Raw genomic sequence first — 22,550 nt, 5'->3', positions numbered from 1 at the left:
ATATATATACCTTTTAAATATTAAAATTGAAAAAAGAAATTGTTTAACTTTTAAAAAGATATTAAACTATGAATTAATTTCTATTAAAGTTCAGCCAAAACTATGCATGGAAATTTTCTAGTGCATGAGTTTCTCATTAATTATCCCATGTATTCAATCTATGGTATTATAATAAATATTTCATATTATTATAAAAATTTTCTTTCTTTCCATCATACGAGTCACACAATACACGATTAAAAAATGAAGACCTGCAAATGGAGAAAATAGCATGAAAATCTATTGGGGATGATTCCGATAGAGACCATCCAATGTTTAAATCAGATCTAAAAAATTATTGAATAAGAATTTAATGGAGAATAGAAAACTCCCTTAAAAAGGAAGATACTAAGAAGAGAGAACCCTCTCGTAGAGGAAGACTCTCTTAAAAAGAAGAGAAACTCACTTATCAAGTTCCGTCTATCTTTAAAAAAATAGCTTTTTTTTTATTTTATCAATGCTTATTTTTGGGAAAATACAAAAGTATTATTTAATATATTTAAAAGTGAAATTTATTTTTTTAAATAAAATAATATGTAAAAATATTATTTAATATATTTAAAAGTGAAATTCATTCTTTTAAATCGAATACTATTATAATTTTTATATATTATCAGATATTTATTAAAATTAGAAAATTTTCTCCATACCTTTGTTGACTTCATCAATGGTGAAATATTTTGTATGAGTTAGACAATATAATCTCATATACCTTATTGAATAATGTTATACACTTATTAATAAGATAGAATATGAATAAAAATATATGAATTTAAAAAAGAATTTATTTGATTTATTTTAAAATTTAAAAAATTTTTATGTAAATTTTGTAGAATTTATTTAAATTTCATCAGATAAAATAGTAATTAATTATAACTATAATCGATTCCATATAATTAAATTTCTAAACTTAAACTTTAGATTTTTTTATTTAAAAATAGTATTTGGTAGTGAAGAAAAATATATTTTATTCATTTGGTTGTACACTTATTTATGCATATTGAAGGAGATTTTGATAAAAATAAAAATAATAGAAAACTTAAAGAAGCCAGTTGGCTAAAATAGAAATAAGGAAAAACGTGTTAAAAAAAAAAATTCTTATTCCTCCTTGTTCCAACTGAAGACGATTAAGAAATTGAAGTTAAAGTTTTCTCCTTTTGAGTTAAAATGCTGATGTTATGAGTAATAGTTTGGTCATTCTCTATTATTTAGCAATTTATCAATGTTCAATTTTATGACTTTCTAATATGGATTTCCTCTTAGTTAACTTATTAAGAATTTTTTGTGACATTTTCGAAGTTGGAATCGCTTAATTATCTATGTTTCTAATCACTTTATTAGTTAGGAGTGCAGTAGAGCAACCTTCACTCCATAATTTTCGTTTCTAATCACATTAGTTGGTTAGGGGTGTGGTAGAGTAACTTTTGAAAAATATCTTTATTCGTTATCAAATTGTGTGATAGAGTTTTTATCGTATATTGATCTTGAGTTCCGCATCGCTCTCCTTTTGTAAATTGTGAGCTAGTTTCTAGCCCTTTTACATTCATAATAGTATTGCTAAGATCAAGACTGATTCTTACACTGTGTACTTCTCTCTATTTTTCCACGCACAAAATCATGGAGTATTCACTATTGATGTTGGGCAGAGGCTCCATAATAAGTATCTGGTCCTTCACATGACTATATGATTCATTGAGTCCATTAAGAATTGGAAAACTTTGTCTTCATTGTCTATTTTATTGATTATTTTGGTAGATTCACAAATACACACGGGTGATATTCTTAAACAACTCATTTTATCCTACAGCCTTTTCAAATTGTTAAAATAGATAGTTACAAACATTTTTGCTTAGGTGAAAGAGCTAATTTCCCTCTTGATTTGGTAAAGTAATGGCCTATTATATTGCTCAAATCTACTTTTAATTTCTCCCATAAAGTTTTTGTAGATGGTGTATATAATAAAGGAACCAACAAATTCTTTTGATAAAGAGTTTAAGATTCAAGAGATTACCATGCTATCAACTTTTTGCTACGTCTTGTATTTCTCAATTTCTGAATCTAGAGACTGTAACTTCCTACCGATGAAGCATAACTTATTTTTGGCCCTCAGTGCGAGGATTATTGATCTACTCCAGGATAAGTAGTTACTTCCATACAAGACTTTTTGCAAAATAAAGTTAAAAAAAAAAAAAATTCTTAAACCCTGGTCCGCGAGAAAAACTTTTTCGGATCAGGGTGAATCGGCCCTCTACCGCATTTTATAAGTGCGGTAGAGCCTACCGCACTTGTAAAATACGGTAGAGAGCGGTTAATACAAAAAATAAAAATTTTTAAATAAAAAAAATTCTACCGCACTTTTGAATTGCGGTAGAATTTTTAATTAATTTTTTTAAAAAAATCTACCGCACTTTTGAAGTGCGGTAGAAGTGGTCTCTGCCAGATGCAGGAATCCCTGCACCTGGCAGAGAGGGCAGAGACGGGTCTCGTCTCTGCCCCGTCAGCGGTTAATACAAAAAATAAAATTTTTTAAATAAAAAAATTCTACCGCACTTCAAAAGTGCGGTAGAATTTTTAATTAATTTTTTTAAAAAAATCTACCGCACTTTTGAAGTGCGGTAGAAGTGGTCTCTGCCAGATGCAGGAATCCCTGCACCTGGCAGAGAGGGAAGAGATGGGTCTCATCTCTGCCCCGTCAAAAAATCTACCGCACTTCAAAAGTGCGGTAGGAGGGTTTCTCTGCCAAGACCCGTCAGCAGAGAGGGCAGAGACAAGACCCGTCTCTGCCCCGTCAGCAGGAGGCAGGCACGCCTCCTGCTGAAAGCTTCTACCGCATTTATAAAGTACGGTAGAATCTCTTCCAAGTGCAGGGATTCCTGCGCCTGGCAGAGAAACCCTCCTCTACCGCACTTTTAAAGTGTGGTAGAGGAGATTTATATCCCAACTACCCAACCCCACTATAAAACCCCACCGTGTCCCTACTCCGTCTCCACGCTGCTCCATCTCCATGCTGCAATTTCTTTCTGTGTCCCTGCTCCATCTCCACGCTGCAATTTCTTTTCTCCATCCCCACGCTGCAATTTCTTTTCTCTCAACGCTTCACTACTTCTCTTTTCTCTTAGATTTCTCTCAACCCATCTCAAAAAAAATATTTCTCAATATTTTCTGTCTCAGCCACAACCCATCTGAATAAATTTTCAATAAAAAAGGTACGTTTTATATTAAATTTTTATATGAAATTTAGATAAATAAAAATTTATTAATAAAAAAAATTTGTATTTTGTAGTTTTTTCTATTTCCGATACAGTCTTCGTGGACGCGTGAAATTTGTGATCGATTTTCATACAAGTAAGTAATTTAATATTATTTATAAAAATATGGTATATTTTATTCTTTTAAGTAATTAGTAAGATATTTATATTATTGAAAAAATTATAGTTTGTATGTAATTAATAGTAAAAAATGTATAGTTGTGTTTATTTAAAATTATAAAAAGTAATATAAGAAAATGAGAAAAAAAATTTATGATTTATAATAATGTGATAAATAAAAAAGAAATGTATGAAAAAATAGCGTGTCTAGTGGGGAAATAAATTTATATTATTTATAATAAATATGTAAATTTAGTTTTTAAAAATTAATTTAATATACATAAGTTGTTGTGACCAAAATTGTAGGGATTAAGATAGTATTAAAGTAGGAAAAAATTTATAAATGTAAATATTGATGTAAATTTTTTGTGTAGAGAAAATATTAGAAAATTATTAAAAAATTATTTAGTTAGATTTATTTTATTTAAAAAATTAATGAAATAAAAAGTGGTGAAATAAATTTATAATATTCATAATTAATCTCAAAATGTAGTTATTTAAGAAATTTAATATATACTGGGTCTTGGACAAAAACAATGTAGGGATTAAAGTATTAAAAAATTATAAATGTAAATTTTGGTTGTGAATTTTTTGTGTAGAGAAAATATTAGGAAATGGATAAAAAATTATTTAGTTAGATATATTTGATTTAAAATTTTAAAGTAATATTTTGTGAGAAAATAAATTTATATTATTTACAATAAATATGAAATTTTATTTTTTTTTAAAATTAATTTAATATTAATAGGTTGTTGTGACCAAAATTGTAGGGATTAAGGTAGTATTAAAGTAGGAAAAATTTATAAATGTAAATTTTTATTTAGGAAAAATATTAGAAAATTATTTAAAAAATTATTTAGTGAGATATATTTTATTTAAAATTTTAAAATAATGTTTTGTGGGGAAATAAATTTATATTATTCATAATAAATATGAAAATTTAGTCTTTTAAAAATTAATTTAATACACATAGCTTGTTGTGAACAAAATTGTAGGGATTAAGGTAGTTTTAAAATAGGAAAAATTTATAAGTGTAAATTTTTTATGTAGGAAAAATATTGAAAAATTATTAAAAAAATTATTTAGTGAGATATATTTTATTTAAAATTTTAAAATAATATTTTGTGGGGAAATAAATTTATATTATTCATAATAAATATGAAAATTTAATTTTTTAAAAATTAATTTAATATACATAGGTTGTTGTGACCAAAATTGTAGGGATTAATAAGGTAGTTTTAAAGTAGGAAAAATTTATAAATGTAAATTTTTTATGTAGGAAAAATTTTAGAAAATTATTAAAAAAATTATTTAGTGAGATATATTTTATTTAAAATTTTAAATTAATATTTTGCAGGGAAATAAATTTACATTATTTATAATAAATATGAAATTTTATTTTTTAAAAAATTAATTTAATATACATAGGTTGTTGTGACCAAAATTGAAAATATTATGAAATGAGGATTTTTTTTATATAGCAAACATGGATGGTGTTATGATATATATGTATTTAGCTTCTATTTTTTTTAATTTGTAATTTATTGTACTATTATTGTCTAGTAGGTGAATTAGGAAGAAAAATGACTACTTCGCGTTATGGTACAGTGTACTGGGACGGGCACATAGTTAATATTGATATTAGATATGATTATGTTGGTGGACAGTCTAAAATGTTTCGAATCGAAAAGAAATTGAATCATGAAGAATTAGTGATTAAAATTGTTCGTGCCATTAAATTGTCAACGCATGAAGATATGATAACAAGAATTATTTTTAGACAACCGATGTTGGATAATGATATTATTAAATATGGATTAGCACAACTAAGTGATGACGAAGATGTGGACATTTTATCTCGTCATTAGATTCAATTGTATTATATGTAGATATTTTATCTCGTCATTATAGAACAGAAGATTGAGGTATTGGGCCTTCAACTAGTTGTCCAATCGTTGTGGAGTGTGAAGGTGAAGACAATCTCCGGAATAATAATTGTCCGGTTGTAGGGATAGAAACGTGTCATGAATTACAGCACAGTGCAGAGGATGTTGGCCAGGGTGATAACGATGATGATACTGATTTTCTTGATGATTTAGATACAGATGGAGATGATCCTTGGATTGACGAGGAAGACGACATTCCAGGTGTTCAATTTAATGATGGAGATTATCATAATGTAAATTCTGCAATGTGTTTCAATAGTGGATATGAAAATCCTATTAGACCGTTGATATTTCCACCTCCGTATTCTGAAATTGACTCTGATGTAATGAGAGTTGATCCTTATGCAAAAGATCCATCGAATTTATTCTGGGATAAGTCGAAAGAATTTTCTGTAGGAATGATATTCAGATCTCGAGAGGCTGTCATCGCTACTGCTAAAGAGTATCATATATTGTAACATCACCAATTTTGTTATGATGAAACTAAGAGTAGGACTTATTCGATCAAGTGTAAGGACAAATTATCTGGTTTTCAATGGCACCTTCATGTATCCCGTAAAGAAAATGCTGATGTTTGGAAGATAACAAGATATCACGGTCCGCACACATGTAGAAACGCAGGTGTTAGTAAAGATCATGGTCACCTTGATTCTAGATTTATTTGTGCATTTATCTTACCCATGATCGAACAACAGCCAGATATGAAAGTTGCCACTCTTTAGACTGAGATCAAAGATAAGGTTGGATATGAACCTTCCTATAAGAAAACATGGATGGAAAACAATTTACAATTGAAAAGATTTTTGGTGGATAGGAGAAATCATATGGGAGATTGCGTAAGTTCATGCATGCTATTGTGAATTACAATCCTAATACAGTTGTCGCAATTGAGGATGATCCACACTGGATTAAAGGTCGTTTGGATGGAAATGTTAGAGTGTTTGATATAATGTTTTGGGCATTTCAACAATCAATTGAAGGATTCAAGTTTTGTAGGCCAATCATATTTGTTGACGGAACTTTTTTATATGGGAAATATAGCGGCTGTATTCTTTGTGCAACCGGGCTTGATGGAAATAATATGATTTTTCCAATATCATTTGCATTAGTTGATAAAGAGGACAGTGACAACTGGGGGTGGTTCATGGATTGTCTTCGATTATATGTTACTGACAGAGAAGAATTATGTGTCATATCTAACAGACACATTGGGATTAAAAAGGCAATGCAAAAGGATTGGTGGCAGCCCCCATCAGCCAACCATCAATATTGCATTCGACATATATTAAGCAATTACAATACGAAATTTAAGAATACCGATATGAAGGAAGCTTTATGCACGGCGGGTCAATTATTCAATTTCAATATTGATATTGTCATTCCTTTATGTGTCTTTAATTAATGCTCAATATATAAACATTCAGTAATTGTTTTTTTTACCTTTCAGCTAATCAGAATCAGAAGCGAAAATTTTATGATGCCATGAATAAGATACGAGAAGTGAGTCCTGAAACATTTGAGTGGTCCCTTAAAATACCTTTAGAAACATGGACACGGTCACATGACGGAGGAAAAAGGTATGGATCCATGACAACAAATACCATTGAATCTGTCAATAGGATGTTGAAGGGATTTCGCGCATTACCCGTCACAGCTATGGTCGAAAAAATATTCTACCAATGTGCTAACTACTTTGACATACGTCGCATGACGTATTTGGATCAAATACAAATGGGGCATACTTTTACGCATGCATGTGCAGAAATAATTAGGAATAACGAGATGAAAGCAGCAAGGCATCGGGTGACACGATTTTGTAATGAAACTTTAGTTTTTGAAGTTCATACCAGTGGCACCGGAAATAAGCAAGTTGTTAAACTAATAGAAGGTACATACACTTGTGGTAAGTTTCAAGAGATGCGAATCCCATGTTCACACACCATAGCAGCTTGTCTGTCGAAATCCATTGATTATGATAAATATGTTGATACATACTACACATTGGAACGCACTTTAAAATGTTATGGCAGTATGTTCAATTCATTGGGTCATTCTGATTATTGATCAGAACCTGACGGTAAACTTCTAATTCCTGATATGCAAAGAATTAGAAAAAAGGGACGACTAAGAAGTAGCAGAATTCAAAACGAGATGGACTGGAGGGTATCAAAGGTTTCTTTAACTTCTAAAAATCATTGTACTATATGTGGAAAGTCTGGTCATAATAAACAAACATGTGTCGTCAGGCGTTGTTGAACTGATTTATGTGACTGTAATTTGATAATTTCTATATATTAGACGGATTAATAAAGCATTGCAAATTGATAACATATTATATTTAAGGGTGTCGATGGTAATGATTTTGTAAAATATTTGCAATCTTTTTGACCTCCATGTTGTTAGTAATTAAAATATATAGCACTGGCATAGTACAATTTATCTTGCTATTATAACTTATATTATCCAAAATTGTGTCATTCTAGGGACAATGTCCACTTTGATATACACGCCAGGTGACATTTTTAGAATGACAGGACGTTGTTGGGCACTGGATAATGATTTCATATATCCGTTAGATCCTAATCAGCATAATTCTGATAAAATTTACAACATCATGAAATCTGAATGGTTATATAGGGTGGCTCAGTCAACAGCTTTACATGAGGAGGCTAGTTCACTAAATATTAAAGTACCAAGAAAAAAGGCGATTCATATGTCAATCAATAATATTAATCAGCTCCGAAATGCATTATATCGTATACGAGAGGAAAATAATCGTATTAAAATACGATTAAATAGGTGGTATTTTACATCCAGAGCTGAAGATTTTAAAGCAGATGGTGATACTAATCAATATCGAATTTTTTATAATTTAGGAAATGCGCCAGAGTACCAATCCGATGTGCCACTGTCAGATGATGATTGTAACAATTGAAAAGAATATTAGAATGGTTTGTAAAATGTTATAGTGGAAAAAACATAGTAATACAAAGCACATACATTCCGCATATTATATTTATAACACATATAATTGTAGCTAACATAACAATACAATTATTTGCCACCACAGATATTAAACTGTGATAGTAGAAAATATAAGGTAACACTTACTCTTCATCAGACATCTCTTCATCAGATACATAATTTGGATTATTCATTATATTTCTGATCTCAGCTTCTGTGAGCTCATGACCCATCGCAGTTGCTTGTTCTTTTGCCAAATTATACATGTAAAACCTGCAATGACGAAGCAGCAATCTATTATTTTCTTTTCGAATGATACGAAGGCTCTCTTCATATGCCCTTATATTATTCTTTGCCATGTTAAGAGAATGACGTTTTATAATAGGAGCACCCAATGACTGCAAATCACTAACAAGTTTGTTTGATTCGTCAAACCTGAAACTCCACTCTATTCTCAAACCAGCATAATATTCTCTATGATCACCATGCTTCTCTTTCTTATAGTCGTCATTGAAATTTGGAAGCAACCACACTCGACCCTCTTTATTGAACGATGAACTTCCAGCCATTTTTCTATGATCACACAAGGATGCTAAATTTTCGTATTTATATACAATATGGATCACAATCACTACATGTCACATGTATTGCACTATTACAATAATGACATTGTACTATTATCTTGCATGTGACTTCTCTGATAAATACTACAAAATTACGATGTGTACTATTATCTTGCATGTGACTTTTCTAATACATACTATAAAATTATGACGTGTACTGTTACCTTGCATGTGACTTTTCTGATATATAGGACAAAATTATGACATGTACTATAATATTGCATGTGACTTCTCTGATAAAATTGCATGTTACTCGTACTTATGTTTTTAATGAAAATTATCATCAATTTATGACATATTTGTTCACATTTTATTTCACAGATATGACGGGTAGACAAAATTATCGTGATTACACGAGTCCGAGCCCTCTTGATTAGTCTTTATTGACACAACAGCAGTCTTATAGATCACAGTCAGTTTGGAATGAGGAGATTGAAAATGAGCCACTACATTGTAGGCGATCTGCGAGTGTTTTGAAGCAGGATTTTCACCCCCGTATTGAAGTCTATCTCAGAATTTATGGATTTTATGGTGCTGTCAGATTAGGCTTCTTTTCGCTGGATCATCATTTAATTACATCACTGGTTGAGAGATGACGTCCTGAAACACACACATTTATGATGTCAGTAGGAGAGTGTACAATTACTCTTCAGGACATCGGTGTTATTTTCGGCCTATCTATTGATGGGGATGCTGTTGTAGGTAATTCTATTATCAATTGGATGATGTATTGTCAAGATACCTTAGAAATCATACCTCCCGCTAATATAATGTGGGGTAGCTCGTTGCCATTAAGTTGGTTAGTCAAAAATTTTAATGAGCTACCAGATAATGCTGATGAAGAAGTGATCCAGAGATATGCCCGTACTTACATTCTGCGGATCATTGGGGGTTCCTTATTCACTAATAGGAATCCTAGTAGGGTGAACCTAATGTTTCTACCGCTAATTGCTAATTTACATAGAGCAAGCATGTATAGTTGGGGTTCAACTTGTCTTGCCTGGTTATATCGAGAACTTTGTCGGGCCACTGATCCGAGAGTGTCTCAATTAGGTGGAGCTCTACACATCCTACAGATATGGGCATGGGATCGATTTATTTCAATATCACCATCTATAAATATACGAGACCCACATAATGATGCTCCACTGGAAAGTCGGTTGGTATTTTATGCTTATTATGACATTATTATGATTTGCATGTTACGCATTTATATTAAATTCTTGCGTTTTTTTAATAATATTTTCAGATGGAGTAATGCACGACGTATCACTCAAGTCGTAACACATGTCTTGACAGAAATACGCTATAAATTTGACAGAATGGGTGATCCAGAGGTATAATATTAAGGGTAATTTACGATTTAGTCCCTGGGTATTACCATTATTAACAAGTCAGTCCCTGTATTTTTAGAAACCTATTAAAACGTCCTTATATTTTATTTCCGTCAACGAAATAGTCCTTCCGTCCTATTTTCCGTTAAAATTAGATAAAGGAGGAGAGAGAAAAATTTTAAAATCCAATTTTACCCTCAAATAAAATAATTTATTTAGTCCTTGTATATTACAATTATTAACAAGTTAGTCCTTACATTTTCAAAAATCTATTAAAATATTTTTATCTTTTTTCATATCTATTAAAACGTCCTTATCGTTTTTTTATGTCAACTAAATAGTCCCTATCTTTTCTCAGATCTATTAAAACGTCCTTATCGTTTCTTTTTGTCAACGAAATAGTCCCTGTCTTTTCTTTCGTCCTCCTCCGAAAAAGAAGAAGAAGAAAAAGAAGAAGAAGAAGAAGAAGAGAAAGAAGAAGAAGAAGAAGAAGAAGAAGAAGAAGAAGGAGAAGAAGAAGAAGGAGGAGGAGGAGGAGAAGAAGAAGAAGAAGAAGAAGAGAAAGAAGAAAAAGGAGAAGAAGAAGAAGAAGAAGAAGAAGAAGAAGAAGAAGAAAAAGAAGAAGAAGAAGAATGAGAAGAAGAAGAAGAAGAAGAGAAAGAAGAAGAAGAAGAGAAAGAAGAAAAAGAAGCAAAAGAAGAAGGAGAAGAAGCCGAAGAAGAAGGAGAAGAAGGAGAAGAAGCAGAAGAAGAAGGAGAAGAAGAAGAAGCAGAAGAAGAATTGATGAAGAAGAAAAGGAAGGAAGAGGAGAAGGAGAACAATAATGGGGGGTAATATAGTCTTTTACTATATTTTTAACGGCAAAAATAGACAGAAGGACTATTTCGTTGACGGAGAGAAAACATAAGGACGTTTTAATAGGTTTCTAAAAATACAGGGACTGACTTGTTAATAATGGTAATACCCAGGAACTAAATCGTAAATTACCCTAATATTAATTATGGAATGTACTTCGATTACTATGATATTTTTAACAAATTTCTAATAAATATATATATATATTTTCATTTCAGATGGTATGGGAGCCATATTCCGATGAACTCCTTGCATCATTGCCATTATATTGCACGCAAGGACGCGACATTTGGAGAGCAGTGGTTCCCTTGATCTGCTTCCATGTGGTAGAATGGCATCAACCTGATAGAGTGTTGCGCCAATTCGGGATGCAACAACCAATACCACATCCACCACGCCAGCCAGCTGATCTTCATAACACATCTCTATTATCATCCGATAGTAATTAGATTACAATTCATGCACGTTGGATTGCCATTTGGGAAGATAGATGGCAACGGTTGGTTGAAGCAGCACCATTACATGGGCCACTACATTATCATTCAGAGTACCTAGAATGGTATAGACGAGTTTCTCATCGATGTATATCGCATCGTGGTGCAGCTATTGGCACTGTGGTAATATTTTATTGTTCATTACATTTTCATATGTTTTTTTTTAAACATATCAATGTTTAATTATTGTTTTGCTAACAGGAGGATGGTATCGAGAATATACATTTAATTAATCGACAGTTTCCTAATCCGGGCACAGATCTTATTGAAAGACAAACAACAACAATGTTCTATGCCATGGAGGAAGAGAAACGAATAACAGAGATACATCCACCCCAACCGGCACCTCAGGCGCAACCTATGCCAAATGACCCTGAAGAGCCTGTTTACCCGCCGAGGAGGCTTAGGCGTAGACGTACCTCTCGCCAAGAAGCTGATGCTGATGTACATACCACTTTCCCGGCAAATGTCATCATTCCGGCACCCGTTTCATTCCACATTCATCGATTATTTGGTGAGGTTGGACAGTCTTCAGCAGGACCTAGTATTACACAAGAATGTGGATCATATTATACTACATGAACACATGGTAGTTATATGCCACCACCTCATATAACCCCGACACAGAGGTCCTTCCAGCAGGTTGGTATTAAAGATAATCCATTTCGGATGCAGACCCCGGTAGGTAGTACTTTTGATACTTTTGCACGACATGCTAGCTCCATTAATGCATTTTCGGCTAGACATTCTGTGGATATTCCTTCATCTAGCCTAGGCACACAACCATTCTCTGGCAATTTTGTATAGTACACACCGGAACAGCAGTACTCCACTTTTATATTTGATGATATCTATTTACCATCGCATTATACTGCAACACAAGATCCGAGCTCGGTGGCTCCTGATCTAAATATTAATCCTGCTGCTCCTGAAAGTGAGGATACAAGTGGTGACCGCAGGCCATATAGAACCCGACGTCCACATGAAAGAAGGGGACGTCCATGTGGCACGAAAAGACATTTGGAACATCATTAACATTATTTTTTTATTTTATCATTTGTAATTATATTGTTTTACTTTTATTACATTCCGTAATTTTAATTATTTATATATATATATATTTAAATTTTTATGATTCATAAATATTTTTATTTATTTATTTATAAATATAATTTTAATAAAAATAATAAATTCTATAAATAAATATAAAATATATGATATTATTTTTAAAATAAATATAATTACAAGGTTATATATATATAATTTTAATTATTAAAATAAATTTATATATGATTATTATTATTATATTAAATTTTAATTATATTAAATGATTAATATTAGTATAATTTTTATAATTATATATATTATATATAAATAAATAAAATTAATATAATATATATATTAAACAAATCTTAGAATTACCATAATTTTCAAATTGTGGTAATACGAAAATTTTAAAAAAATTTTTATTTTAAAAAAAATTTTAAATCAAATTCTACTGCACGTCTATTTAAAAAAATTTTATTTTTGAATTAATGACTCTCTACTGCACTTTATAAGTGCGGTAGGCTCTATCATACTTATAAAATGCGATAGAGGGCCGATTCATCCTAATTCAAAAAATTTTTTCTCGCGGTCCATAATTTAAGAAATATATTTTTTTTAACTTTATTTTTCAAAAAGTCCCTTCCATACATCTAAGCTGTAACTAGTTGCATTCCCATGTGATCAGAATTTTGCTGCAGCACCAGCAATCAGTTGATTTAACTAATTGGAATTTTTATTTTATTGAATTGAACCAGTTATGAGAAAATTAAATTAAATCAAATTGATATAATTCGATTAAATTTGATTTAATTGATTAAATTATAATTAAAAATTGTAGGATTTGTAAATAAAAGTTATTTTTTATCGACTAGAGTATACACATTAGCATAATTTAAATCTAATTTCAAGCCTTGACTATAATTAAAATCAATATTTGAAATTAGGCTAAATTAAAAAAAATTTAGAAGTAATGGTTATAATTAATTAGCAAAATGAAAAAAAAAAAAGCTTTTTTAATCTGTTTACCTAAAAAGTAAATCAAATCACAACTGATTTAAGTTCATCTCCTCACTTCATTTTAATATTTTTAATTGTTTATATGAGTTTTTTTTTTTTTTTCTTAAAGATATGATTGGCAGAGTTCAACTAAGAAAGCGATCAACTAAAAATGGAAAACACTCAATATGATCAATATTTCCTTTCTCAAATCTAAAATATAAAAGTCTAATTGAGATGGGAAATTAAAACCTTGCCCTGTTTGAAATGATTTATTTTTTTAAGAAAAAATTTAAATTATTTTTTATAAATTTATTCATAATTTTAAATTATTTTAAATAAAGTTTTTTAAATTAAAAAATAAATTATTATTATTATGAATAAGAGGATTAATAAAAATTAATTAAATTAAATTCTTAATTTTTTTTATTTATTTCAAATAGGAGGTAACACCAACTTGCAATTATATGCAAAAATTTTAAGATTGTGAGTAATAAAACTAAACCTTAAAATCATTAGTAGCAAATTATAGATTTTAGAGTGTCATTCAGACAAATAAATATTTTTATTTATTTCATAATTTTAATTAATTTATTTTGTTGAATACATAAAAAAAAAGTTATTAATAGAAATAAATATTATAAAGGTCTAAGGCCTATATACATAACATTATAGGCCTCTTGGCTCAAAAATCCATCATATCTATGAATTAGATTGACGTAATTTTTTGAGCAATTTTTCAAATCATACATAATATAAAAAATAATTTTAAAATGTGGGTTCGCCAGTTTGACCGGCGAAGCCACTGAGTTGACACACATAATTCGAAAATATTTTAAAATTCTATATGATTTTAAAATTATTTTGTATATTATGCATGATTTGAAAAATTGCTCTAATTTTTTTCTTTTTGGGTTAATATATAGATTTTATTCAGAGAGAGGGTAGGCCAAATCTATATATATTTAGAACCTAACAAAAATGAAAATACACAAATGAAGCCCATAATTGAGAAGCTCTAAAAACTCGATCGAAAAGCAGGAGAATCTGGTTCAGATTTGGAAGCTTCAACAGTTCATTGCTAGTGCTCCTCAGGCTATATCCGGCCACCCAAGCATCATTTACGCCACCGTAGCTGAAATACAAACTCCTTCCTATTGTAGCCATTCGACCATAAATAACAAATTGAAGCTGAGGATGATGAACAACAACTAGAGGATCACCACTGTAGGATGAGAGAGCGCTCATCGCAACCAAAAAGTCACGTGCAACCATAGGATTGGTGAAGAATGAACTGCCACAGAAGGAAAATGGAATCAATCGAACAGCTTCAAGTCATCTTTCACTATGTTCTAAAGGAAAAAAAACAAAAACAAAACTTTTAAGGATTGAGAAAAACAGTGGTTGTGCGATCTTTGACGACAAAGCGCATGCCGAGACAAGCTCAATGAACCATTGACGACCCATCAAATGCCTAAGGATGCCGCATGATGAACTAGAACTCGTTGAATCTCTGGCCTACAAAGAACAAACAACCAACCAACCAAATACCACAACAAACAGAAAATAAAAAAAGCATTCAATATGTAAGACCCCTCATAGTTCAGCGTCGCTGTTGATAAAACAAAAGAGCTATATACATTCAACCCGACAATAGACATGTCAATCCACTGTTGGGTTAAGATGAGGTCTTTTCTCACTTGAGAAGTGCAAAAAATATCTCCTAAAAAGACATAAAAGACCGGCTTTACCGGAAGAAGAGATAGACAAATGTTTGAGAGAAGCTTTCTCTCTTTTCAAACAAAGAGAGAGAAGGATCTCCAACTCCACCGATTGGCATAACCTGTAAGCTATGAAATAACAATATGAAATATTCTTAATTTGAACTAAGAAAACTTTTTACTCCGTTAAGAAAATTTAATTAAAAATGTAAAATTTATTAATATTTTAATTTATTTATTAGCTAGATGTGCTTGCAACCATGTATGTGTAAGAATATCTCATGATCTAGGTCTGTATACTTGATTAAACAAAATCACTGATTAATGCAAAGTTTCCAATTGCTTTAAATACAAAGAGGGAATCTCAAAACTTACGAGGAAACTAAACTTACCCTTACATCCACTATTGAACAAACAATATACAAATAAATTTCATGCAGGACATATTATCTCCTTCGTCTCACCAATTCCAAGCTGCCATTTCGTTCCATATTCAACTACTTCAACGATGTGGCAATCAATGATTGGCAATTCCTGAAGTCCGCAGGAATCAACAAGAGGATGAGAAAAGTCATGTGGCCAAGACGATTTTAGGGCTTGAGCCACCTTGAAGTTCACCTATGGCTACAGTGGTTGCTGGGTAACTTGCATCAGATTTGTACCATCTTTCAACTGAACTTTAAAAATAGCGGCCGAAGGATTCATCTGAGAAACAAGCTCCGATTGGCTGAGCTTAGGGGAATCGTAGTTGTAGCGTCTTTTAAACAAAAAGTAGATAATAAACAGAAGAAAGAAAGCGAAAAGCAATACGAGAACAAGCAGCATGATCTCACCATGGACGGCGAATTTCCGGTCACCGGAGAAGAGAAGCTCATCTTTCTGAGGATTAATGTTGTCAGGGGTGAGGGCTAGAGAAGCGGATGGTTGTTCGCTAGCATTACTATTAGCCATAGAAACAATTGCCAGGACCAGCTCTCAGCAGAAACTTTCTTTACCCAATGAACTGAAGGTGGCCAAGTCAGTGAATCTCAGTTTTTTTAAAAGCTAAAGCTGTTGGGCTGTGTTTGGATGACACGGAAGGAAAATGAAAAGGATTGAATGGAGGAGAATATAATGCAAGGTAAAAGAGGAACTTTTGTAGTTGAGTGTTTTTTTGTTAATTCAGGGTCGAAAATAAAAAAATTTACAAATTTAGAATGGGAGCTAGGCAATTATTTAAAAAAAAAAATTTTTTTTGGCACTTTTATAAAAACGTCAAAAATTATAAAATATTAATAATAAAATTTATTAAATATTAATATATTAAAATTATAAAAAAATTTATTATTATAAAATATAATATAAATAATATTATTAAATTAATATAATATAAATATGTTGTTATAATATATAATTTCAAAGTTATAAAATTAATATTATATTACAATTAAATATATAAATATAATTTCGTTGCCATTATATATATATATAAATAATTTAATAATATTATATATATTTATTAGCAATAAATTTTTTTATTATTTTTAATAAATTAATATATTTATATTGTAATTAAATAGCACCAGAAATTTGATATACACCTTTAATTATATAATAATATTATTTTATGACTCTACAATATTATTCTTCATGTCATTTCACTGAATTAATTATTTAATTTATTTATTTATAAATTATAAACAATGATATTTAAAATTATTATATTATTTTACTATCAGAAATTATAGGAAAATATTAAATTATTTATAATTTATTAAAATAAATAAATTAATTAATTAATCTAATCACAACTAAATTAATTAAATTTATTATCTTTAATAAATTATAAACAATAAAGGATCCCATACAACATCTAATCACACTGTAATGTTATTTTGTAATTCCAAATATTAATATATTTTATATATTAATATTTAAATTAAAAATATTATTAAAATTAATATTATTCTATAATTATGTAGAATGTTATAAGATTAATATTATTTTATAATTATATACTATTGCACAATACTATTTCAATAAATAAAAAGTAAAAAATAAATTTAATTCTTATAATTTTAAAGGTTCATATTAATTAATTAATTTAATTTTTTTATTAATTATTTAATTTAATAATTTTGTACATATATTTAATAACAGAATAATATTATAATTCTAAATATTTTTATATAATTTTTTATAATATTATTATATATTAAAAATAATAAAATATAATAATTATATATTAATAAATTTATAACTGGTAAATAAATTTATAATTAGTATTATTTAATTATAATATTATTATAATAATATATTAAAATTAATAAAATTTATTATTATAAAAAATATAATATAAATAAAATTATTAAATTAATATAATATAAAAATAATATATTAATTAATTAATATAATTATAATATCTTAATAATTAAAAAATAAAAAAATTAAATCATAAAAATCTTTAATATAATTATAATATCTTAATAATTAAAAAATAAAAAAATTAAATCATAAAAATCTTTCCTAAAAATAAAAATAAATAAATAAATTACACCAAAACATTATTTAAAAAAAAAATTTAGGGCTTTTATAAAAAATGTCGGTCATGACATTTTTTATAAAAACGTTAAGGACTAATTTTAACTGTTATTTAACAATTAAATTTTAAATCTATAAATATTTTTTATTATTTTAAATTAATAAATATTTTATTTTCAATAAATATTTTTTTATTCTAAATTAATAAATTTTTTTATTTTCAAATTTAGATAAAAAAAACTCCGCAGTTAATGTGACGAGAGATTAAGGGGGAAGAGGGAAAAAGAAAAGGCGTTTGCTTGGATGATGCCAAGAAAGTTAGGACTTAGGAAGAACAGGCTGTGGGTGGCCAATGAATTGACGAGGACAGAAAGGAAATAGCAAATGTCTGCACGGAAATGGCTAATGGGGTCCTCTTCTTTTTCGTGTAGATAAGGCATCTTCTTCCTCCCTATGAGTTCAATTAATTCACGGTGTACTTTTTTTTTTTTTTTTTTCTCCTTTCATTTGTTTAATTTATCACATTATTAAAAGCTAAAATGCACTCTCAATTGGACAATTAGACAAAAATTGTGACTTATATAATATCTACATTTAAAAATTATAATAATTAAAAATAAATTGGTGATTGTATTATAAATTTTAAATTTTTATAAAGTGATAAAATTATGAAAATTTAGAAAATGATTAATAAAATTTAGAGTATAGTATGATTTTAATATAAAATTGAATTTTTTTTTAAAAAAATACAAGTATTCAATAGATTTTAATTTTATTCAAATGTTTAATAGGTTAATTTTTACGCTATTAAAAAATATTAATATAATTATTAATTAAAAAAATTTAAAAGAATCTTATATAATTTCACTAATTATTATTTTAAAATTTATAATTTAATTTATATTAAATTATTACTTTTAATATAATTTTCATATCAAATATTTTTAATAATATTTAAAAATTATTGCTATTTATTAATATTATAATATTATAAATATTATTTTAATTCAAATTAAATCATACATTTTAAATTAAAAATTAATAAAATTATATAATTTTTTTTAAGGCAAGAATTTTAGGCAGTTCGTGTCTCCTGTCATTCTCAACAAAGGATTTAAAAACAAAAAAAAAAAAAAAAAATCAATATTGAGTGGCTTTGCAGATTTAGTCGGCATAAATATCATTATTTTTAATATTGATAATTAAAGCTTTGATGAATTTTTATATGATACAAATTAATAAATGCTTTGAATTTTGGAATTTTCTCATAATTGTCTTATGAAGATTTTTTGCTAACCTTATCCTCTGGTGATTTCCTTCAGTTTGATAAAAATCCTCTCCTTTAGGCCATCTCCAATGCTGTGCACCATTTTAGTGCAAAGTATTAAAATGGTGCAATATTATCTCCAACCTTTTGTACCAATTTTAACACCAAAAAGAATATTCTATTTATATTCTTCTCTCTCTTTAATATTATATTATTTATTTTACTTTAATTTTATTTATATATATCACTCAAAAAATTTATATAATTCTATATATTCACTCTAAATATTTATATATTTTATATTTCCATCCAATATTTAAATATTTAATTATTTTATAAATAAATAAATAAAAATATTAATTATAAAAATATATTAATTAAATAATAATTATAAAAAAACATTACTTAAACATTAATTATAAACATACATTAATTAAACATTAATTTAATTATATTATAATTTAAAAAAATTAAAAAAAAAAATAAATTTTAAATTATATTATAAATTTAAAAAAAAAAAAAAAAACAGAAAATAGCGCTGCTACAGTGTCACGCCATATTTGGCGTGACACTGTAGCGAACGCCAAAATCCCGTAGGATTTTGGCGCAGCGTTGGAGGGCCATCTCCAACGTCAAAATGAAGATTGGCGCAGCGTTGGAGATGGCCTTATCTTTGCTACTGCTATTTTCATGTGAATTAAAATTATAAATAACATAATTAGAATAATAAATTTTATGAACTCTTGTTATTTTATTAAAAATTAAATATTTTATATTAGTAATTTTGTTTTTAAAATTAATAATTTTTAAATTTATATTAAATACAAGTATATGAATAAAATAATAAATTTATATATTACATTCTCAATAAAAAAAATAATTTTTTCTATTTAGAATAAAAATATTTATAAGAATTTAATTTAATTAATTTTTTAATATTTTTATTTAAAATAAAAAATTTCAATTTTTTTTTTAATTTTAAAAATTTTCATTTTAATAAAAGTTGAAATCTTATATGAATTTATAGTGATTCATTTAAGTTTTCTTCTTACAAAATAAATCATAAAAATTGATGTGATTGAAAAACAGCCGAAAATGTTCTATTACTCTGCAAAAGAGAGAAAGTGAGATGATTGGCGCTTATGAGCAACTATTCTGATATTAAAATCACAGTCGTCTTGCCTGTCCTTGACCCTCGTCATTAAGGATTGGAATTTTTCTTTATATATAACGAGACTTGGATCCCAAACCTTGAATTGTCCCTGACATTGCTTAACAACCAGTTGTGAGTCACTAAAAATAATAGACTTTTTCATACCTATTTACATGATGATCTTGAGTGCCATGATCACGGCATCGTACTCGGCCACATTATTCGTAGTACTAAAGGCGAGTTTTGCTGCGTAGCGAAGCTTATTCCCGTCTGGCTTTGCAGGAGAATTCCAATTATAGAATCATCAGCTCCACAGGCACCATCCACCCATAGCTTCTATTCTTCAACCGCTAGTTTGGAGGTCTCAATGGGTGGATTCATTTCTGCTACAAAGTCGACCAAAGCTTGGACTTTCATTGTGTTTCTAGGAACATACTTGATGTCATAGGCTGACAGTATAACAACCCAAGTGGACAATCGCTCTGAGAGTTATGGCCTGTGGAGCACCTTTCGAAGAGGATATTTTGCCCTTAACCCTACAGTATCAAACTCGAAATAAAATCGAAGTTTTATAGTATATATTAAAACTGCAAAGGCCAACTTCTTGAGAGGGGGATAATTTAACTTTGCCCCATTCAAGACTTGGCTGTTATAATAAATAGGGTTTTGCTCTCCCTTGTCTTCTCATACAAGCACCGAGCTTACTGTTTCCTATGTAATAGACAAATACAAAAATAAAACCTTGCCTCCAATGGGTGAGCTTGGCAAAGGTGGGGATGACAAGATTTGCTTCTATACCTCTTTTGGAGATTATGTACCATAAAAATTTACTAGCCCTTCTAAAAAAATACATTTTTCAGGATTGAGCTTTATACCTACTTTATCCAGCACGTTAAAAACCATTTGAATATTTCCTGGGTGATCTTCCAAGGTTCGGCTCTTAACTACTATGTTATCAACGTATACTTCCACTGTTGTCCCTACTAAATCTTTAAAAATGCATGACACTAACCTGTGATAGGTCGCCTGATAATATGCACATTTATATAGTTTTAATATTTTAAAACACTTAGATATTGAGTTTGATTTTATTTAAAATAGATTGATTAGTTTAAATTTTATTATCTTGGTAGGTTAAATAAGGATTGGAGAACAACTAAGAGAAAAATTCAATTTGGACTCTACATTCTAAAATCAAACCTGGACGTAACCAAATTCATAGAAGGATAAGAAGCAGAGTCATACTTAAACTCTAAATCCCAGAGGAACAGTGTAATACCCGACTAGACTCCGGTATCAGAATTTCTACTGTCCGGTGGAATCTCGAATGTCGAAAACCTCTAGAAGGGTAAAACCATGTTTTCATAAAATGTTTTAAGGTATTTTATGGTTTTAAGCAAGAAAGGAATTGAGTTTTGAGTGAAAAAGACAAAGGAGGCATTTTCAGGTTCGGCCGCCGAACCTCAAGTTCGGCCGCCGAACATTGGATAGTTTAGGGGGGCAAGTTAGGCTTCCGAAAGTTTCAAAGGTTCGGCCGCCGAACCTCATGTTCGGCCGCCGAACTTGCATGAGTTTTGGAGGCACTTTAGGCTGCCGAAAAGTGGTCTGGCAGCCCCTATAAAAGGGCTCCATGGCCGAAACGGGCGAATTTTCTCCCCATTTTCGGCCACGATGAGTTCCTGCTCTCCCTTGGTTGATCTTTGATATTTTTCCTCCGATCTTTCATGTTTTAACAAGCTTTATGTTGATTTGAAGATATTTGAAAAAAAAAAGAGCAAGTTTTAAAGCTTGGAGACCAAAGAGCTGATTTCTCCCCATCTCCGAGCTAGGATCGTCTCTCCTCTCGTTCTTCAAGAGGTAAGAGTAGATCCATAGTTCATTTCATGTTTTAAGCAAGTTTTATGAAGTTTCTTGGGGCAGAAATGCATGTGTAGGTTTATGATGAGTTTTTGGTTAAATGTGTGTTTGTGAACAATGTATGTTGAATATGCATGTTTGATGTGTTGTAGTTGGGGTTTAAGATAGTTTGAAGCCCTTAGGAGCTTATATGCTTGAGTATGCATGTTGTCGAATAGGAAAATGCATGATTGAATGAGTTAGGAGGCGTTTATGCATGAGAAAGGCTAGGTTCTGCCACTTTGGGAGGACCCAGGTTCGGCAGCCGAAGGCTCTTTCGGCCGCCGAACCCGCCTGTGGAGGCCAACTTTTGGCTGCCAAACCCTG

General features: G+C 29.4%; 1 protein-coding gene across 1 annotated transcript; it reads right to left on the bottom strand.

Annotated features, from left to right (window-relative positions):
* Nucleotides 1-14,611: 14,611 nt before the first annotated feature.
* LOC110620141 lies at nt 14,612-16,520 on the bottom strand. The gene is made up of 2 exons (XM_021763743.2): nt 15,066-16,520; nt 14,612-14,960 (listed from the first exon to the last, which is right to left on the bottom strand). Exons 1-2 carry the CDS (start codon nt 15,131-15,133, stop codon nt 14,639-14,641), a joined length of 390 nt encoding a protein of 129 aa, XP_021619435.1. The 5' UTR covers nt 15,134-16,520; the 3' UTR covers nt 14,612-14,638.
* Nucleotides 16,521-22,550: the final 6,030 nt, after the last annotated feature.

Source organism: Manihot esculenta, chromosome 8 (assembly GCF_001659605.2).
Source record: "Manihot esculenta cultivar AM560-2 chromosome 8, M.esculenta_v8, whole genome shotgun sequence".
Lineage (NCBI taxonomy): Eukaryota > Viridiplantae > Streptophyta > Magnoliopsida > Malpighiales > Euphorbiaceae > Manihot > Manihot esculenta.
Note: the sequence above shows the minus strand (reverse complement) of the source record. Positions and strands in the feature narration are given on the sequence as shown.

Bases quoted from the DNA above. Each gene is read 5' to 3' on its own strand.
- LOC110620141 (XM_021763743.2), bottom strand. From the start codon at position 15,133: ATGGGTCGTCAATGGTTCATTGAGCTTGTCTCGGCATGCGCTTTGTCG. The intron at 14,961-15,065 runs GTTTTTCTCAAT...CTTCTGTGGCAG, and splicing joins TCAAAGATCGCACAACCACT to TTCATTCTTCACCAATCCTA.